The sequence below is a fragment of the Loxodonta africana genome, chromosome X, assembly GCF_030014295.1.
Source record: "Loxodonta africana isolate mLoxAfr1 chromosome X, mLoxAfr1.hap2, whole genome shotgun sequence".
In the NCBI taxonomy this organism is placed as follows: Eukaryota; Metazoa; Chordata; class Mammalia; order Proboscidea; family Elephantidae; genus Loxodonta; species Loxodonta africana.
Window position 1 is genome coordinate 172919353 of NC_087369.1, and position 19803 is coordinate 172939155.

Here is a 19803-nt window from a genome sequence, read left to right on the forward strand (position 1 = left end):
TCTGGGTGGCTCAAGAAGAGAGTTCTTGGGAGAGAAGGAGGGGAGCTGGACAGGCCCTGTAAACAGCTCGCCTCAGTCTGCTCCTCTGTAAATGGGGGTGCTCCTTACAAGGCTGCGGAGAGGGGCTGTAAATAAAGACAATTCCTCAGGCACTCAGCACAGCCCATAGACGGTGCTCGCTCGATGCTGGCTAGCAGGTTTCAAAGTGTATTACTCTCAGGAATCCTGGCGTGGAGGAAAACAGCCCATTTTAATCCACATGCTGCCCCACGGCCAGATCACTCACCCCACGATGCACCACATGGAGCCCACGGACTTCTGGCCTCTCAGGTCCCGGATACCCTTCCCACGCCCTCGGCTCCAGCAAAGTGCTCGCACTGCCTGTCTGGGCCCGGCCATGGCCTGTACTGCCCGCCCGCCTTGGCTGATGCACACTTGTCTGCACTGCCTCCTTGGCCCGGGCAGACCACCCACTGCTATAGCACCATGGGCACTTGTCAGCAACACAGTCTCCTTAGCAGCACAGGCCACCTTAACCCAAAAAAAAAAAAAAAATTTTTTTTTTTTTGGGCCACCTTAGATGGCATCAAATGACGGCCGGCTCATGAACCCAGAAAGTTCTGATAACCACACAGGTGAGAGGAAGGGAGGCCAGGAGAGACAGAGAGGCCAGGAGACAGAGCGGAGGCAAGGAGAGAGAAAGCCAGGCAAGCAGAGAGAGGAGGCAAGGAGAGGGAGAAGGAGGAAAGCAGAGAGAGAGAGAGAAAAGGAGAGAGGGAGGGAGGAAAGGAAAGGAAAGAGAGAGGAGGTAAGGAGAGAGGAGACAAGGAGGAGAGAGGGAGCATGGAGAGAGAGAGGAAAGGAGAGTGCGGGAGGTAAGGAGAGGGATAGGAGGTGAGGAGAGAGGAGGCAAAGAGAGAGGGAGGAGGCAAAGACAGAGAGGAGGCAAGGAGAGAGAAGAGGCAAGGAGAGAAAAGGAGAAAGAGAGGGAGGAAATGGGGGCACAAGGACAAAGAGGGAGGCAAGGAGAAGGGAGGGAGAGAGGGTCATGGGCAGTTACAGGAAGGCCTGTGTTCCGTCTTGTCTGTGGCAATTTTCCTGTCAGAGTTGGGGGTCTGTGTCAGAAGACCCCCCAGGGCTCTGTCAGGATTCGCCAGTAGGTGTCCGTTGGGGCGGACAGGGAGCAGAGGGTCCTAGCGCCCGGCTCACATGAACCAGGAGCAGAGGCTGTGCCCCAACAGTGCACAGAAGTCATCGACATGGTGCTGGATAGCCTCTGGCTGTGAGGCAGTGTTCCTGATGCCATCAAGGCACCAGGCCCCGCCAGGCCCACATCAGCTGGGAATTCTGGAAACAGATACCTCTGTGCTCCCCAGCCCAGCTCGGAGACTTCAGCAATGGACAGTGACCAAGAAGTCCTCACCTTGGGGCTCCTCGCACACCACGGCTTCCAGGTTCTCCCCCTTCACGTAGTCTGCATTGAGGCCCTCTGCAAAGGCAAAGGGCAGCGTGAGTGACAGACAGAGGAGACAGACATGGGGTCCCAGTCCTGACCGAGAAAAGCCCGGCACCTGGGGCCTCTGAACACCCTCATCTGGTAGGAGACTGTGCTGTCTGGGAATTCTTCCATCATTCTCAGAAGCACAACAATGCACACCAAAGTCCTTGCCACCCCATTCCCCGAGGGCACCTGCCACCTCAGGCAACACGGTGGCTCCGCTCTGCAGGGGTGGGTCAATGGTGGGGCTCAGAACTGACCCAGGAGCCCAGGGACAGAAAGGGAACCAAGCACAACACAAGTGACTGATGGATGCGGGGATGGGGGCTGTGGAGATGCCAGCAAAGTCACCTGCCAACCTATGGCTTTCCCAGCAACATGCCCACAGGGAAGACGGTCAGCTTCCCCGTGGAGGAGGAACAGCTGCGGTCCCCTCTCCCTCCTCACGCCTAGTGGACCCAGGGCCTCTGCAGCCATTCCCCAACCTTCTTCCTGGAGGGCCTGAAGGACTCTACAAAAGCATCTTCACACTGGCACACAGGCCACTGAGTGACCCCGGGGTGGACACAGGGCCACCTCTCAGGACCTGGAATGGGCCCCATCCCTGCTTCTGCTTGAGTAAAGCCAGGCTGTCTGAGGATGGGAAGCCTTATCAGAGCCTTGTGGCTGAGCACGGCCCTACAGGCCCCGGGCCGGGGGAAAATTCAGATCAGACCCTTCTCCCTGTGCCACCACCCGCCACAGGTGCCGCTGCAAGGCCTTCACCAGCCGGGGCTGCAGGTGCCTTCTAGTGAAAAGGCGGCTGTGACCCAGCCTCAAATATGCTGGCTTTCCCTGCGGGTGCTGGGCTTTAGCTGGCCACCAGATGCAGGGCTGCTCTCTGGATGGCCAGGCCAGCCCCTACACCGGGCAGAGCAGTGGCTGGGCCGGGTGGCGGCTGCCCTGGAATGAAGTTTCCCAGCTGATGGCCAGAGGCACTTGGCTGTCTGCTCCTTGGGGACAAGCATCAGTGGGTATCTGAGTCCCAGACAGGCCCACCCCCTACCCCTATGCATCTCTAAACCCAGCCCCGCCCCAGCGTGGGCATGGAGGGTCTGACAGGTGGCATCTTAACCCACCTATCAGTGAATGCTGGAAGCTGGTTGTGGTGACAGCCAGGTGGGTAAGTGCCAGGGAAGAGGTGATAAAGGGCAAAGGGCAAGGGCAGTGGGAGGTGGTGAGGTGAATAATCAAGGCCAAAGCAGGAGAGAAAAAGTGAGCGTGTCTTTACCTTGACCGTCTGCTGCACCTGAAGGCAAGACACAAAGCTGAGAACTCGAACACACGTTCAGCCCCCCAACACGAACCCACGGCAGTCACCAGACACGCGGAGCCTTGGAGCCACCAAGAAAAGGGCAGCAGAGGCTGGGAGTTCCTGAGGGCCACAGCACCCACACCCCCCACACCCCAACTCCCTGGTGCTTCCCAGCCTGCTTCCAGTGTCTACTCTGCCTGGGTGCAGACCTGGCCTTCCAACTAATCTCTGCCTGGTGGTGGCCGAGGGGAGGCTCAGCCAGAAGGGCAGGGACGAGAGGCCACACCTGCAAATATCCATTGGCTCCTCCCGAGGGCAGCTGGTACTCAGTGCCTGGGACACCTCAGCAGACAAAGCACACACAGACCCTCATGGAGCTGAAGGTTCAGAGAGTGATGGGGGTGGCAGACACAGACAAGGAAGCTTCTCTGTGGGTCAGTGGGGACACTGTGGCCGCAAGAAGGAAGCCAGCAGGCTTGGGGAGGGGCTGCCTGGGGGCCTGAAGGTGAGGGACAGCACAGCCGAGGCAGGAAGCTGGGAAGGGCAGGTGCCCTTGGGAAAGTGGGCCTGCAGGTGGGGCAGGGAGGGATGTGCTGGAACCAAATCATGAAGGGCTTTGAAGGCCAAGCTCAGGAGTTGGACCATGGCCTTGAGGGCAGTGGGGAGCAGGGGGTGGTGCAGGCAGACCACTTTAAACAGGTCCCTCTGGCTTCTGGGAGCAGGGTGGAGTGTGCAGGAAAGTGGGACAGACAGGAGGCTGATGGAACCATCCAGATGGGGGACAAGGAGATGCTAGCCCAGGATGGGCAGGGGCCACGGCGATGGTGATGGGGGGCGGGGCCAAGAAAAGAGTGGCACAGCAGTACCAGCCTCAGGACCGGGAACCGTGGAGGTGGGGGACAGGGAGGATCCAGGCCAGGCCAGGAAGGGAACGTGGGAGAAGGAAGGGTGAAGGGGCAGGACGGGGAAGACTACCATCCACAAGCTGGAAAGGGTGGTTCCCCATAGAGGTGCCCCGGGTTGCCTTGGTCCCTGGAACCCATGCTCTCTGGGCTTTTGTCCTCATCTCCGGCCGATCCTGCCGCATCTCTCTGCTCGCTCCAGACCCCATTTGCCCACAGCTGCAGGGCAGCTCCCCAGGAACCGCCCCCCCGGCCTGTGAACTCCCCCCTGTACCTGGCTGGCACAACCCTACTGCCCTGGCAGAGAGCCGGCTTCCACGTCTATCTGCCACCATCCTCACCTTCACCCCTAACCCCAGTCTCTGGGCCCTCAGCTCCTTGAGGGACTTTGGGCCCATAGGCAGCTCTGAGTTATTCTCCCAAAGTTCCCTTGGCCAGGCCATGGCTCCTTTCCTTCCAATAGGGAGGGGAGGAGCATGGAGAGATGGCAGCCTCAAAAAGGTTCCACCGACAGTCCTTGGCCATAGGCCCAGAGCCAGGGGAAGGGAGGCCTCACAGGATGCTAAGCCTTCCACCACTTCCCAGGAGCTAAGGAGGGAGAGGCAGGGGGAGCCCTCCAGCTGAGCCAGATTCTGTTATTCAAACCAGAAAAATACCAGCCTTGAATTTGAGACACTCCACTCAGCAAACACAACACATCACCAGCTGTGCTTATGAAACCCACAAATTCTGGTCCTCCTGCTCACTCTCAACAGCGTCCCCACAGGGCTTCCTGAGAGGGGCCACGCAAGACCTTTAAGAGAGGATACTATTTGTGACTACTACATTTACTCACAGCTTAGACTCCTAGCCACAGCGGAAAATAAAATCAACCTATCTTTTCAAATTCTACCATATAGAGTGGGGGCAAAGGCCACTTTACTCTTTCTCTTGCATTCCCAGTGCTTTAAAACAATCAACGAGGGGGAGAAGCCAAGATGGCAGCTTGTTCAGCTGCACCATACTGTCCCCCTACAGCAAAGACCCGAAAAACCAAGTGAAAACAGATATAAATAACAATCTTGGAATCCTGAAAACAAAAAAGACGGATAAAGAATCAAACACTGACTCGAAGGAAAAAATTGAATGAACACAGTGAACAAGGAGTAACGCAGAACAGAGAGGCTCTACCAGCTGTCCTGGCACAATGCGGCCATCCCAAGAGAAAGCCAACAGCAACCCCGGGTGAGGTACACAGGAAGGCAACTTCACGCATTCCCATAAGAGACAAGGAAACTGTACAGATACACCCGGAGAGAAGCAAGGTGATCAGCTCATGATCCAGATCTAAGGGAGGAAAACACAGAAAGGAAAGCGAAAATTACAGGGATTCTGCTGTCCACATACAGGAGGGAAGGAGCCAGGATCCAGGGCCAGATATTCTCACGATTAGCAGTCCCTGACCTCTGGGGTGAGTGGTGTGCATGAGAGGGTGGATCCACGGAGTATCGGCAGGAGGTCTCCCACCCAGCTGGACCCTGGGTGCCTACCCGCCTCTATTAGGTCGGGGGCAGGTCCCAGCTACTGGCTTCAGTGGATAAGAAGTGCCCTGGCACCTACATCAGCTAGCCAGAGGGGCGCACTCCGCCTCTCCCCACCCTCCTGATCGGAACTGGCAGACGGTCTCGTACCCCAGCCATCCCGCCTGACCGGAAACCATATCACGAGTCCATCCCCCCCCTCCCAGCCCCGTTCACCACCCACTCCTGCCCACCTGACAAGTGGTAGTAGGTGTGTGCTGGCACACACGCCTGCCCACGACCAACAGCCCCCCCAGGCCTAGTAAGCAGTGGCAACTGTGTGCACATGTGTGCACACCTACCTGCCACCCACTGCCTGCACCCTGCCCGGCCCGGCAAGAGGTGGCAACGACAGAACCAAGTGCATGGCAACTCACCGCTCTCTCCCCCTCCCCTCACCCAGCAAGAGGTGGCAGTAGCACAATCATGCATGCACCTGCCCACCGCTCCCTCCTCCCTCCTCCCACCCAGTGAGAAGCAGAAGTGGTACGGCCACGTTTGCATCTGCCTGCCACATACCCCCCTACCTGGCGAGGGGCAGGAACTGCACGCACCCGTGCCCATCTGTTGCCAGCACCCTGCCCAGCCCAGTAAGAGGCTGCGACAGTGCAGCCGCACACACACCCACGTGTCTCTCACCCTTCCCCCCACCCTGTGAAGGGCACCAAGTGCATGACTGCACACACTGACCCGCCACTCATTCCCACCCCTACCTGGTGAGAGATGGTGGCAGTGCGACTGTGCACACACCCGCCCACGACTCGCCCCCCCATCCGGCAGGAGGTGGTGACAACGCTGCCACTAGCCAGCTACATCTGCCACAACGGCCACCCCACCCACTTGTCAAGTGCTGCTGCCCACTCCTGTGCCACTGGACTGACAGATGGTGACCAACACCTGTCCAGCCTTCTCTCAGCCACCCCGCCAGACCAGTGAAGAGAGACCTGAGCTCACACACCCAGCCACTACCCTACCCACCCGGAGATAGATGGTAAGCGCTCTAGTGCAGCCAGACTACCAACAAGAATAGCCTGTCCCACCTGCCCGGAACAAAACAAAAAAAAAAAAAAAGGGTGCAGCAAATAAACATACAATAAATAAGTATAATAATGCCTTAATGCGTTGGAGACAACAGATGATACCAATTCACCTAAAGAAGCAGAAGATGGCTCCAGCAAGTGACCAAAATAAAGAACCAGAAAGCCTCCCTGAGGAAGAAATGAGTAATGGAACTACCTGATAAGGAATTCAAAAGACTTATATATAGGGTCCTCTAAGAGATCAAGGAAAACACACACAAAACCAAGGAAAACACAGACAAAACACCAGAAGAATTCAGGAAAGCAATGCAAGAACAAAACGACCAAATAAATAATTAAAAAAAAAAAAAGAGCAACTAGAAATCCAGAAGATCGACAATAAAATTTCAGAAATAAACAACTTAATGGAAGGACACAGGAGAACAACCAAATCAATGGAAGACAGAATCAGCAAAATAGAGGACAAATTCTTTAACACCAATTTGTTTGAGAAATAATCAGAAAAAAGAATGAAGAAACCTTAAGAGTTATGTGGGGCATTATCAAGAGTAATAATCTGTGATCGGAATTCAAGAACAGGAGACAATAAAAAGCACACAGAATTTTTGAAGATTTGCTGGCAGAAAACTTCACTAATATCATGAAAGACGAGAAGATATTCACCCAAAAAGCACAATGAACCTCATACAGGATAGATCCCAAAAGAAATTAGCCAAGACATATCATAATCAAACTTTCCAAAACCGAAAACGAAGAAAGAATCCTGAGAGCAGCTTGGGAAAAACTAAAGATCATCTACAAAGGGAATCAATAAGACTAAGCTCTGATTTCTTGGCAGAAATCATACAGGAAAGAAGGCAATGGAATGAAATATATAAAACCCTGAAAGAAAACCAAGAATTATACATCCAGGAAAATTATCTCTCAAATACAATAGCGAAATAAAGACATTTCCAAATAAATAGAAATTAAGGAAATTTGTAAAAACCAGACCGACCCTACAGGACATAATAAACAGCGTCCTTCACTATAAGTCAGAATCGACTAGATGGCAACAGGTTTAGTATTTTTTTGTTGTTCAGAACAACGTAAGACAACAACCTGAGACTAAGACGCATGGCAGCATCAACCAGATACCAATCCAGATGAAGAATACGCAAAAATACAGCTACAAGGAACCAGAAACAGCAGTCTGTAACTGAGGACAACTTCAAAACAAAAAGGAGGAACACATGGTGTAATTATAGAACTTCCATATGGAGAGGAAATCAAGGCATTATCAGGAAATAAAAGACTTGTAAACTTAGGAAGAGAAACATAAGCCTCAGGGTAACCACAAAGTAAATTAACAAACCTACTCATCAAAATAAAAAAAAATTTATAAAGATGCAGTAAACACAAAACCAACGACAATGAAGGAAATGAAAAAAAATTCCGCAAACAAAAATAACTCAGCACAGAAAATTATGTGGAATAACGAAACCGTCAACATCACACACACACACAAAAGCAAAACAAACAATGGTAAATTCCTACCTATTGATAATCACACTGAATGTAAATGGTTTAAATGCACCAGTAAAGACACAGAGAATGGCAGGATGGATTTAAAAAACATGACCCATCAATATGCTGTCTACAAGAGACACACCTTAGGAACAAAGATATAAATAAACTAAAAATCAAAGGATGGAAAAAAATATATCAAGCAAACAGTGACCAAAAAAGAATAGGAGTGGCAATATTAATCTCAGATAAAACAGACTTTAAGGCAAAATCTACAATAAAAGATAAGGAAGGCCATTACATAATGATTAAAGGGTCAATCCACCAAGAGGACCTAACCATAATAAATACATACACGTCCAATGGCAGAGTTCCAAAATATATAAAACGAACTCCAACAGCACTGAAAAGAGAAACAGACAGCTCCACGATAACAGCAGGACTTTAACACACCACTTTCAATGAAGGACAGAACAATGAAAGAAACTCAACAAAGATACAGAAGACCGAAATATCAAAACCAGCCAACTTGATCTGTTAGGGATATACAGAACACTTCACCCAACAGCAGTAAACTGCACTTTCTTTTCCAATGCACATGGATCATTCTCTAGAACAGACAACATCTTAGGCCACAAAGCAAGCCTCAATAAATACAAAAACAGTGAAATAATACAAAGCATCTTCTCTGATCACGATGCTATAAAATTAGAAATCAGTAACAGGAAGAACAAGGAAAAAAAATCAAATACATGGAAACTGAAAAAACACCCTGCTTAAAAACCACCAGGTAATAAAAGAAATCAAATATGAAATGAACAAAATTCCTAGAATCAAATGAGAATGAAAACGCAACATACCAAAACTTTTGGGACACAGCAAAAACAGTGCTCAGAGGTCAATTATAGCAATAAACGTGCAAATCGGAAAAGAAGAAAGGGCCAAAATCAATACCTTAACCCTACAACTCAAACAAATAGAAAAAGAGCAGCAAAAGAAGCCCATGGCTGCCAAAAGAAAGAAAATAATAAAAACTAGAACTGAAATAAACAGAAAAACAACAGGATCAATAAGAACAGAAGTTGGTTCCTTGAAAGGATCAATAAAATCGACAAACCACTACCCAAACTGACAAAAGAAAACAAGGAGAAGATGCAAATAACTCAAATAAGAAATGAGATGGGTGACATTACAACAGAACCAACTGAAATAAAAAGGATAACAGAACAGTGTGAAAAACTATACTCCAACAAATTTGAAAACCTAGAGGAAATGGACAAATTTCTAGAAACACGCTACCTACCTAAACTAACGCAAACGGAAGTACAAAATCTGAATAGACCCACAACAAAAGAAGAGATTGAAGAGGTCATTAAAAAAACTCCTAGCAAAAAAAAAAAAAAAAAGCCCTGGCCTGGATGGCTTCACTGGAGAATTCTACCAAACATTCAGAAAAGAGCTGACACAGATACTATTCAAACTATTCCAGAACAGAAAAGGAATGAACACTCTCAAATCCATTCTATGATGTCATCACAACCCTGATACCAAAGCCAGGCAAAGATACTACTAAAACAAAAACAAAAACTACAGGCTAATATCCTTCATAAACACAGACACAAAAATTCTGAACAAAATTCTAACCAGTATAAGTCAGCAACGTTTCAAAGAATAATAATAACACATCATGACTAAATGGAATTTATCCCAAGTTATGCAAGGATGGCTCAACATTAGGAAAATCTACAACATAAAAAAAGGAAAAGAATCACATGATCATCTCAGACGATGCAGAAAAAGCATTTGGTAAAGTCCAATACCCATTCCCGATAAAAACTCTCACCAAAATAGAAATAGAAGGGAAATTTCTCAACATAGTTAAGGGCATAGATACAAAACCAACAGCCAACATTATTCTCAACGGAGACTGAAAGCATTCTCCTTGAGAACAGGAACCAGACAAGGATGTGTTTTATCACCACTCCTACTCAATATCGTACTGGAAGCCCTAGGTAGAGCAGTAAGACAAGAAAAGGAAATAAGGGGCATCCAAATTGGTAAGGAATAAGTAAAACTATCCCTATTCGCAAGATGATACAATCCTATACATAGGCAATCACAGATTCCACAAGAAAGCTACTGGAACTAATAGAGGGATTCAGCAAAGTGGCAGGGTATAAGATCAATATACAAGAATCAGTCAGATTCCTCTAGACTAACAAAGAGAACTCCAAAAAGGAAATCAGGAAAACAATATCATTTACAATAGCCCCCCAAAATATAAAATACTTAGGAATAAATCTAACTAGATATGTAAAAGGCTTATACAAAGAAAACTACAAAACACTAATACAAGAAACCAAAGAGACCTTCATAAATGGTAAAACATACCACACTTGTGGATAGGAAGACCTAACAGTGTGAAAATGTCAGTACTACCTGTGATGGTTAAGGTTCTGTGTCAACTTGGCTGGGCCATGATTCTCAGTGGTTTGGCAGTTATGTCATCATGTAGTTATCCTCCATGATGTGATCTGATGTGCTGTAAAGGGAGTTTCCTCAGGGGTGTGACCTGTATCCAAAATATATATGGACTTTCAGGCAAAGCTCACCACTTGCTCTGGATCCTGCATCTGGCTTGCCATCATCTGACCTCTGGTTCTTGGGACTGGAGCCAGCTGTCTGCTGATCTTGGCGTTCATCAGCCTCCATAGCCTGTGAGCCAGCAGCCTGCCGTCCTAGCTGCCAATCTTGGATTTGTCATCCTCTACCTCCAGTCTGACGCTTGACACACAGACTTGGGACTTGGCAGCCTCTACAGCTGCGTGAGCCATTTCCTTGAGATAAAATCTCTAGAGAACCCAGCCTAAGACATTTGGTTCTGAGAGTGGTTCTAGAGAAACAAAACCACAAGGATGATTTTCTAAATTGGTTCTCAGATCTGACTAGCCTTAAAGGTACTGATGACTCTGCCTCCAGAAGTAAAGAGGGTGCTGCTAATCCATGGTGTGAGGTAGCAATATTAATACATAAAACATCACCACTAATAGATCAAGTATTGGTGAGAAGCGAGGCTCTAGGTGATCACATGTTTGATACTTTTCTACAATGTTGTCAGAATGAGAAGTATAGGGAAGCTGGCTGGTTGGTCCTACTCTTACTAGACAAAGTGGTGAAAGAAAGAGATGAGCTCAAGGCTTCAGAGTCACAGCTCAAGTGCCACATAAAAGACCTCAAAGTAGCCACTTGTACCCTGAAAGAAAGCCTTATTTCTCGTGGTAACAGAGCTGAAACCACCGAAAACCAAACCCAGAGTCTTATCATAAGAGTGGCTGAATTATTATCCTGACCTCCAGTGGTGTGTAAAGTTTAAGTGAGGGCATTGGCTGGGAAGAAACGGGATCCTGAAACCTGGGATGGGGACATGTGGGTTGATAATCAGGAAGCAGGGGACACTGAGCCCATGAATGCCGTTTAATCACTCCTGCCAAAAGAACCAGCCCTCTTACTCCCATCTGAAGACACTAGTCCATCTTCGTCTGCTAAGCCACCCTCCCCAGTAAAACCATTACCACCCCCCCACCTCATCTGATGAGATTAATCCAGATGTGTCTGAAAAGCCTTCATCTGAGATACCGTCTGGGGTGACATCTGAGACATTGCTGAGGGCGTCACCTGGAGCAGATGCCTTAGGAGACATTACCAAATGTTCCCAGGACATACCATCACTACCCACTTTTGCTTCTAGACCTATAACTGGACTTAAGTCCCAGCGAGCCCTAAAAGGTGAAGTACAAAGTGTGACCCAGGAGGAGGTATGCTACACTCCAAAAGAACTGCTTGACTTTCCTATTATGTACAAACAGAAACCTAGGGGATATGTGTGGGAATTAACTATTAAAGGTGTGGATAATGGTCCGAGAAACATAAATTTGGATCAGTCTGAGTTTACTGACATGGTCCCACTAAGCACAGATTCTTCAGTGTTTCAGCTTGAGAGATTAAGAAAGGATCTCATAGGTTATTTGGTTGGTTCACTGAATCATGGATTATGCAGTGGCACACACGAAATCAATTTGAAGTACCAGCCCAGCCTTGGTGTACTGTAGAAGAAAGTATCCAAAGGCTTAGGGAAACTGGCATGCTAGAGTGGATTTATCAGGTTAGACACACAGACCCACACATGGAGTGCTCAGAGGACACACCTTTTACCACAACGGTGAGGAACAAATTTGTGAAGGGAGCCCCAGCATCCTTGAAAACTGCTGTGATTGCTATTTTATGTCAGTCAGATTTGACAATGAGAGCTGCTCTAACTGAATTAAGACACCTAACTACAATGGTACTGATTGGACCCCATGGTGGTAGGGGCCAAGTGGTGGCACTCCATCAACAAAGACAAAGTGGGCATGGTTACTGTAATGGACAGCAGAGTCAAAGCAGTCATCAGAATGGTCTGACTTGTATGGACTTATGGCATAGGCTTCTCTGTCGTGGTGTCACTAGAAGTGAAACAGAGAGGAAACCTACTAAATATTTACTTGATCTATACAAGTAGAAGAATTTTAGGTCAAGCGAACAGTACCCACAGTAGTCTTACTCAAATCACCAAAACAGAGAGTCACGGCCCCTCAATCAATTTCCTCAATTTATCCTTGAGATAAATCTCTCTCCCTTTCTATATATATATATAAATACACGTCACTAGTTTTCTTCTCTAGAGAACGCAGCCTAAGACACTACCCAAAGCAGTCTATAGATACAATGCAACCCTGATCCAAATTCCAATAACATTCTTTAATGAGATGGAAAAACTAATCACCGACTTTAAATGGAAAGGAAAGAACCCCCAGATAAGTAAAGTATTATTGAAAAAAGAAGAACAAAGTGGGAGGCCTCACACTCCCTGATCTCAGAAACTACTATACAGCCACGGTAGTCAAAACAGCTTGGTACTGGGACAATGACAGACACATAGACCAATGGAACAGAACTGAGAACCCAGAAGTAAATCCATCTACCTATGGACACCTGATCTTCTACAAAGGGTCAAAGTCCATTAAATGGGGAAGAGATAGTCTCTCCAACAATTGGTGCTGGCAAAACTGGATATCCATTTGCAGAAAAATGAAAACAGGATCCATACCTTACACCATACACAAAAACCAACTAAAAATGGATCAAAGACCTAGATGTAAAACCTAAAACTATAAAGATCATGAAAAAAAAATGTAGGGACAATGCTAGGGCACCTAATCCATGGCATAACTAGATATCAAGCATAACTAAAAACGCACAAACTCCAGAAGATAAACTAGATAACTGGGACCTCCTAAAAATTAAACACTGATGCTCATCAAAAGATTTTACCAAGAGAGTAAAAAGAGAACCTACAGACTGGGAAAAAAATCTTTGGCAACGACACATCTGATAAAGGCTTAATCTCTAAAATATAAACTTCAACAATTCAACAACAAAAAGATCAATAATTTAAACATAAAATGGGCAAAGGACATAAACAGACACTTCACCAAAGAGCACATTCAGGTGGCTAACAAATACATGAAAACATGCTTGCAATCATTAGCCATTAGAGAGATGCAAATCAAAACTATGATGAGATACCAGCTCACCCCTGCAAGAATGTCACTGATCAAAAAAACAAAAAACCATAAAAGGTGGCAAGGTTGTGGGGAGACTGGAACTCTCGTACACTGCTGGTGGGAATGCAAAATGGTACAGTCACTATGGAAAACGATATGGTGCTTCCTTAAAAAGCTACAAATAGAAATACCATATGATCCAGTAATCCCGCTCCTAGGGGTGTGTGTGTGTGTGTGTGTGTGTGTGTGTGTGTATACATACACACATATATACATACATACATATATACATGAGCCGTCACACGGACAGACACATGCACATCCATGTTCACTGCAGCATTATTCACAATAGCAAAAAGACAGAAACAGCCTAGATGCCCATCAATGGACGAACGGATAAACCAACTGCAGTACACACACACAATGGAGTGTTACGCAATGATAACGAACAACCATGATTCTGTGAAGCATCTCACAACATGTAGGAATCTGGAGGACATTATGCTGAGTGAAATCAGTCAATCACAAAAGGACAAATATTGTATGAGACCACTACCGTAAATATTCATGAAAAGGTTTATATACAAAAAGAAACAGGAGGGGCCAAGATGGCTGACTAGGTAGACGCTACCTCGGATCCCTCTTGCAACAAAGACTCGGAAAAACAAGTGAATCAATCACATACATGACAATCTATGAACCCTGACCAACAAACACAGATTTAAAGAGTTGACCCGAGTGACAGAGACCGAGAACGAACATCTATGGGGAAGCAGCGACTCTTTTCGGAGCCTGGAGCCAGAGTCCCAGTCAGGAAACCTTGACGCCGGGCTTTCGACTGGGTTCAGGGTTGCTGAGCAGGGCAACCTGAGAGGGTGCAAATATGGGGCGCAGCCCTATCCCCCTGAAGTGACCCTGGGAAAAGCCCAGCCAGTGCACGCAGGCAGCGCAGCGACGCTGCTAATAGGAGGAAAAGTCACCAGGAGGCAGCGACTGATTTTGGAGCCCGGAGTGCAGCGTCCCAGCCGGGGAACCTTGGCGCGGGGCTTTGGAATGGGCGCAGGGGAGCTGAGCACGGCATTCTGTGACGGCGCAAACACGGGGCGCAGCCCTACCCCCCTGAACTGACCTCAGGAGGGGCCCCAGCTGCTCCACGCGGGTGGCGCGGCGACGTGGCTGACGGGAGGAAAACTCACCGGGAGGCAGCGACTGTTTTTGGAGCCGGGAGTGCAGTGTCCCAGCCGGGGAACCTTGACGCTGGGCTTTCGACTGGCAGCGGAGGAACTGACCTCGGCTTCTGAGACAGCACAAGCACGAGACGCGGGCCTGACCCTCGGGGGCAATCTCTACCCAGCCAGCGCACACAGGCGACGCGCCCCTCGGGAGTCTCAGATAAAACAGTCATCCCAAGCAAGATAAGTAACTTTGTCTATATTCCGGGGTGCTACTTTTTTTACTCTCTCCTGTTTTTCTGAACCCTCCCCTCCCCTTCCCAGGCGGCTTCATTAACATTGGAATTTCCTGAGCCAGAGGGAGAACTGTTCTGCAGTTTTTCTTTTCCTTTTTTTTTTTTTTTTGGTCTTTTCCTAACCCATTGTTATGGCCTCAGAGAAGCAACCACAAAAAACCCAGGGACCAAAAATCCTTCCGTAATTGGACTAAAAACACAGAACCAGCTCCAGCCAAGCATATGTGATCCACAGTCTCCGGCTTTCATCCCTACAAGGAACAAGGTGGCTACTATAATGCAAAGGCATTTCTGATAGGGATCTGACTGCATTTGTTTTAGCAGATTTACCAGAAAGACAAGTTTCCCAGGTCTGATATCTCTGCTTATTCAACAGAGCCCTCACTGACCCACAACAGGGAACTGAGAGCTGAAGCTCCCCCCAGACCACCTAGCCTCCTGCCTTAGGGGTCTAAGGAGGGTGACACCTACCAATATGTAGAGGTACTTGCATTGGGGGCCTAAAGTACAGCTGCAGAGCCCTCCCACCAAGATGCTTTAGGAATAGAGACACACCTACCTCACTGACACTTGGGGGAAGCCTGTCAGCATCCTGCCCCCGCCCCCGGAGTGTGAACCCCAGCTGCTACTATAATCTGGAGCACACAACTATCACCACTACTTCTCAAGGTGGATAGGTGACAGTGTGCATCACACACTTGATGACTCAAAATCAGATTCTACTCAAGAACAGTGAATGGACTCACGCATACATATCTGGTAACAGCCCAAACCAGCTGGTAATAGGTCATAAGTGAGTCCAGGGCTACAACAATCAAGACAGCGCAAACTAGTAGCCCATCCGCGTATATTGAAAGAAAACAAAACAAGATAAGACTCAGTGAGCAAATACAGAATAAATCACTACAATATCTTAGTGATGGCTCGGAGACAGCACTTGATATCAAACCACATAAAGAAGCAGACCATGACTGCTTCTACACCCCCCCCAACCTAAAGAATCAAAATCTTCCCAAATGAAGATACAATCCTGGAATTACCAGATACAGAATATAAAAAACTAATTTACAGAATGCTTCAAGACATCAGGGATGACCTGAGAAATGAAATAAGGCAAACTGCAGAAAAAGCCAGGGAACACACTGATAAAGCAGTTGAAGAACTCAAAAAGATTATTCAAGAACATAGTAGAAAAATTAATAAGTTGCAAGAATCCATAGAGAGACAGCATGCAGAAATCCAAAAGATTAACAATAAAATTACAGAATTAGACAACGCAATAGGAAGTCAGAGGAGCAGACTCGAGCAATTAGAATGCAGACTGGGAAATCTGGAGGACCAGGGAATTAACACCAATATAGCTGAAAAAAAATCAGATAAAAGAATTAAAAAAAATGAAGAAACCCCAAGAATCATGTGGGACTCTATCAAGAAGGATAACTTGCGTGTGATTGGAGTCCCAGAACAGGGAGGGAGGACAGAAAACACAGAGAGAATAGTTGAAGATCTGCTGACAGAAAACTTCCCTGACACCATGGAAGACAAGAGGATATCTATCCAAGATGCTCATCGAACCCCATTTAAGATTGATCCAAAAAGAAAAACACCAAGACATATTATCATCCAACTTGCCAAAACCAAAGATAAAGAGAAAATTTTAAAAGCAGCCAGGGAGAAAAGAAAGGTCTCCTTCAAGGGAGAATCAATAAGAATAAGTTCAGACTACTCAGCAGAAACCATGCAGGCAAGAAGGCAATGGGATGACATATACAGAGCACTGAAGGAGAAAAACTGCCAGCCAAGGATCATATATCCAGCAAAACTCTCTCTGAAATATGAAGGCGAAATTAAGATATTTACAGATAAACACAAGCTTAGAGAATTTGCAAAAACCAAACCAAAGCTACAAGAAATACCAAAGGAAATTGTTTGGTCAGAAAACCAATAATATCAGATACCAGCACAACACAAGGTCACAGAACAGAACATCCTGATATCAACTCAAATAGGGAAATCACAAAAACAAATTAAGATTAATTGGAAAAAAAACACTCAAAACAGGGAATCATTGAAGTCCATATGTAAAAGATCACAAGAATCAAAAAGAGGGACTAAATACAGATGGCATAGAACTGCCATATGGAGAGGGATACAAGGCGATATAGGACAATACAAGTTAGGTTTTTACTTAGAAAAATAGGGGTAAATATTAAGGTAACCACAAAGAGGTATAACAACTCCATAACTCAAAATAAAATCCAAGAAAAATGTAACGGCTCAGCAAACAGAAAGTCAAATACTATGAAAATGAGGAACACACAATTTACGAAGAAAAACATCTCCGCACAAAAAAGTAAGTGGAAAAATGAAATTGTCAACAACACACATAAAAAGGCATCGAAATGACAACACTAAACACTTACTTATCTATAATTACGCTGAATGAACATGGACTAAATGCACCAATAAAGAGACAGAGAGTCTCAGACTGGATAAAGAAGCACAATCCATCTATATGCTGCCTACAAGAGACACACCTTAGACTTGGAGACACAAACAAACTAAAACTCAAAGGATGGAAAAAAATATATCAAGCAAACAATAAGCAAAAAAGAAGAGGAGTAGCAATATTAATTTCTGATAAAATAGACTTTAAACTTAAATCCACCACAAAAGATAAAGAAGGACACTACATAATGATAAAAGGGACAATTGACCAGGAAGATAGAACCATATTAAATATTTATGCGCCCAATGATAGGGCTGCAAGATACATAAAACAAATTTTAACAGAACTGAAAAGTGAGATAGACACCTCCACAATTATAGTAGGAGACTTCAAGACACCACTTTCGGAGAAGGACAGGACATCCAGTAAGAAGCTCAATAGAGACACGGAAGACCTAATTACAACAATCAACCAACTTGACCTCATTGACTTATACAGAACACTCCACCCAACTGCTGCAAAGTATACTTTTTTTTCTAGTGCTCATGGATCATTGCCTAGAATAGACCACATATTACGTCATAAAACAAACCTTTGCAGAATCCAAAACATCGAAATATTACAAAGCATCTTCTCAGACCACAAGGCCATAAAAGTGGAAATCAATAACAAAAATAGGGAAAAGAAATCAAATACTTGGAAACTGAACAATACCCTCCTGAAAAAAGACTGGGTTATAGAAGACATTAAGGAGGGAATAAAGAAATTCACAGAATGCAACGAGAATGAAAATACTTCCTATCAAAACCTCTGGGACACAGCAAAAGCAGTGCTCAGAGGTCAATTTATATCCATAAATGCACACATACAAAAAGAAGAAAGAGCCAAAATCAGAGAACTGTCCCTATAACTTGAACAAATAGAAAGCGAGCAACAAAAGAATCCATCAGGCACCAGAAGAAAACAAATAATAAAAATTAGAGCTGAACTAAATGAATTAGAGAACAGAAAAACAATTGAAAGAATTAACAAAGCCAAAAGCTGGTTCTTTGAAAAAATTAACAAAATTGATAAACCATTGGCCAGACTGACTAAAGAAATACAGGAAAGGAAACAAATAACCCGAATAAGAAACGAGAAGGGCCACATCAAAACAGACCCAACTGAAATTAAAAGAATCATAACAGATTATTACAAAAAATTGTACTCTAACAAACTTGTAAACCTAGAAGAAATGGATGAATTCCTGGAAAAACACTACCTACCTAAACTAACACATTCAGAAGTAGAACAACTAAATAGACCCATAACAAAAAAAGAGATCGAAATGGTAATCAAAAAACTCCCAGCAAAAAAAAACCCTGGCCCGGATGGCTTTACTGCAGAGTTCCAAACCTTCAGAGAAGAGTTAACACCACTACTACTAAGGGTATTTCAAAGCATAGAAAATGACGGAATACTACCTAAATCATTCTATGAAGCCACCATCTCCCTGATACCAAAACCAGGTAAAGACATCACAAAAAAAGAAAATTACAGACCTATATCCCTCATGAACACAGATGCAAAAATCCTCAACAAAATTCTAGCCAACAGAATTCAACAACATAACAAAAAAATAATCCACCATGACCAAGTGGGATTTATACCAGGTATGCAAGGCTGGTTTAATATTAGAAAAACCATTAATGTAATCCAGCATATAAATAAAACAAAAGACAAAAACCACATGATCTTATCAATTGATGCAGAAAAGGCATTTGACAGAGTCCAACACCCATTTATGATAAAAACTCTTACCAAAATAGGAATTGAAGGAAAATTCCTCAACATAATAAACGGCATCTATACAAAGCCAACAGCCAACATCACTTTAAATGGAGAGAGCCTGAAAGCATTTCCCTTGAGAACGGGAACCAGACAAGGATGCCCTTTATCACCGCTCTAATTCAACACTGTGCTAGATGGAGGTCCTAGCCAGAGCAATTAGGCTAGACAAAGAAATAAAGGGCATCTGGGTTGGCAAGGAGGAAGTAAAATTATCTCTATTTGCAGATGACATGATCTTATACGCAGAAAACCCTAAGGAATCCTCCAGAAAACTACTGAAATTAGTAGAAGAGTTTGGCAGAGTCTCAGGTTATAAGATAAACATACAAAAATCACTTGGATTCCTCTACATCAACAAAACGAACATTGAAGAGGAAGTCACCAAATCAATACCATTCACAGTAGCCCCCAAGAAGATAAAATACTTAGGAATAGATCTTACCAAAGATGTAAAAGACCTATACAAAGAAAACTACAAAGTACTACTACAAGAAACTAAAAAGGACCAACTTAAGCGGAAAAACATACCTTGCTCATGGACAGGAAGACTTAACATAGTAAAAATGTCTATTCTACCAAAAGCCATCTATACATACGATGCACTTCTCATCCAAATTCCAATGACATTTTTTAATGTGATAGAGAAACAAACCA

General features: G+C 45.5%; 1 protein-coding gene across 3 annotated transcripts in view; it reads right to left on the reverse strand.

The window, feature by feature from the left end:
- The window catches only part of CD99L2 (CD99 molecule like 2), a 105887-nt gene that overhangs the window by 4120 nt on the left and 81964 nt on the right, over positions 1-19803 (reverse strand). Inside the window, exons 9-10 of one of the 3 annotated variants that reach the window (XR_010319689.1) lie at positions 1424-1489; positions 109-225 (exon numbers count right to left, since the gene is read on the reverse strand). Coding sequence is in view for 2 of the 3 variants with exons in the window: in XM_064277720.1 (XP_064133790.1) it covers positions 1392-1489 (98 nt within the window). In the remaining variant the exon portion in view is untranslated. Of the gene's footprint in view, positions 1-108; positions 226-1361; positions 1490-19803 lie in introns of all 3 variants that reach the window. The other 2 variants (XM_064277721.1, XM_064277720.1) reach the window with 2 other exon arrangements.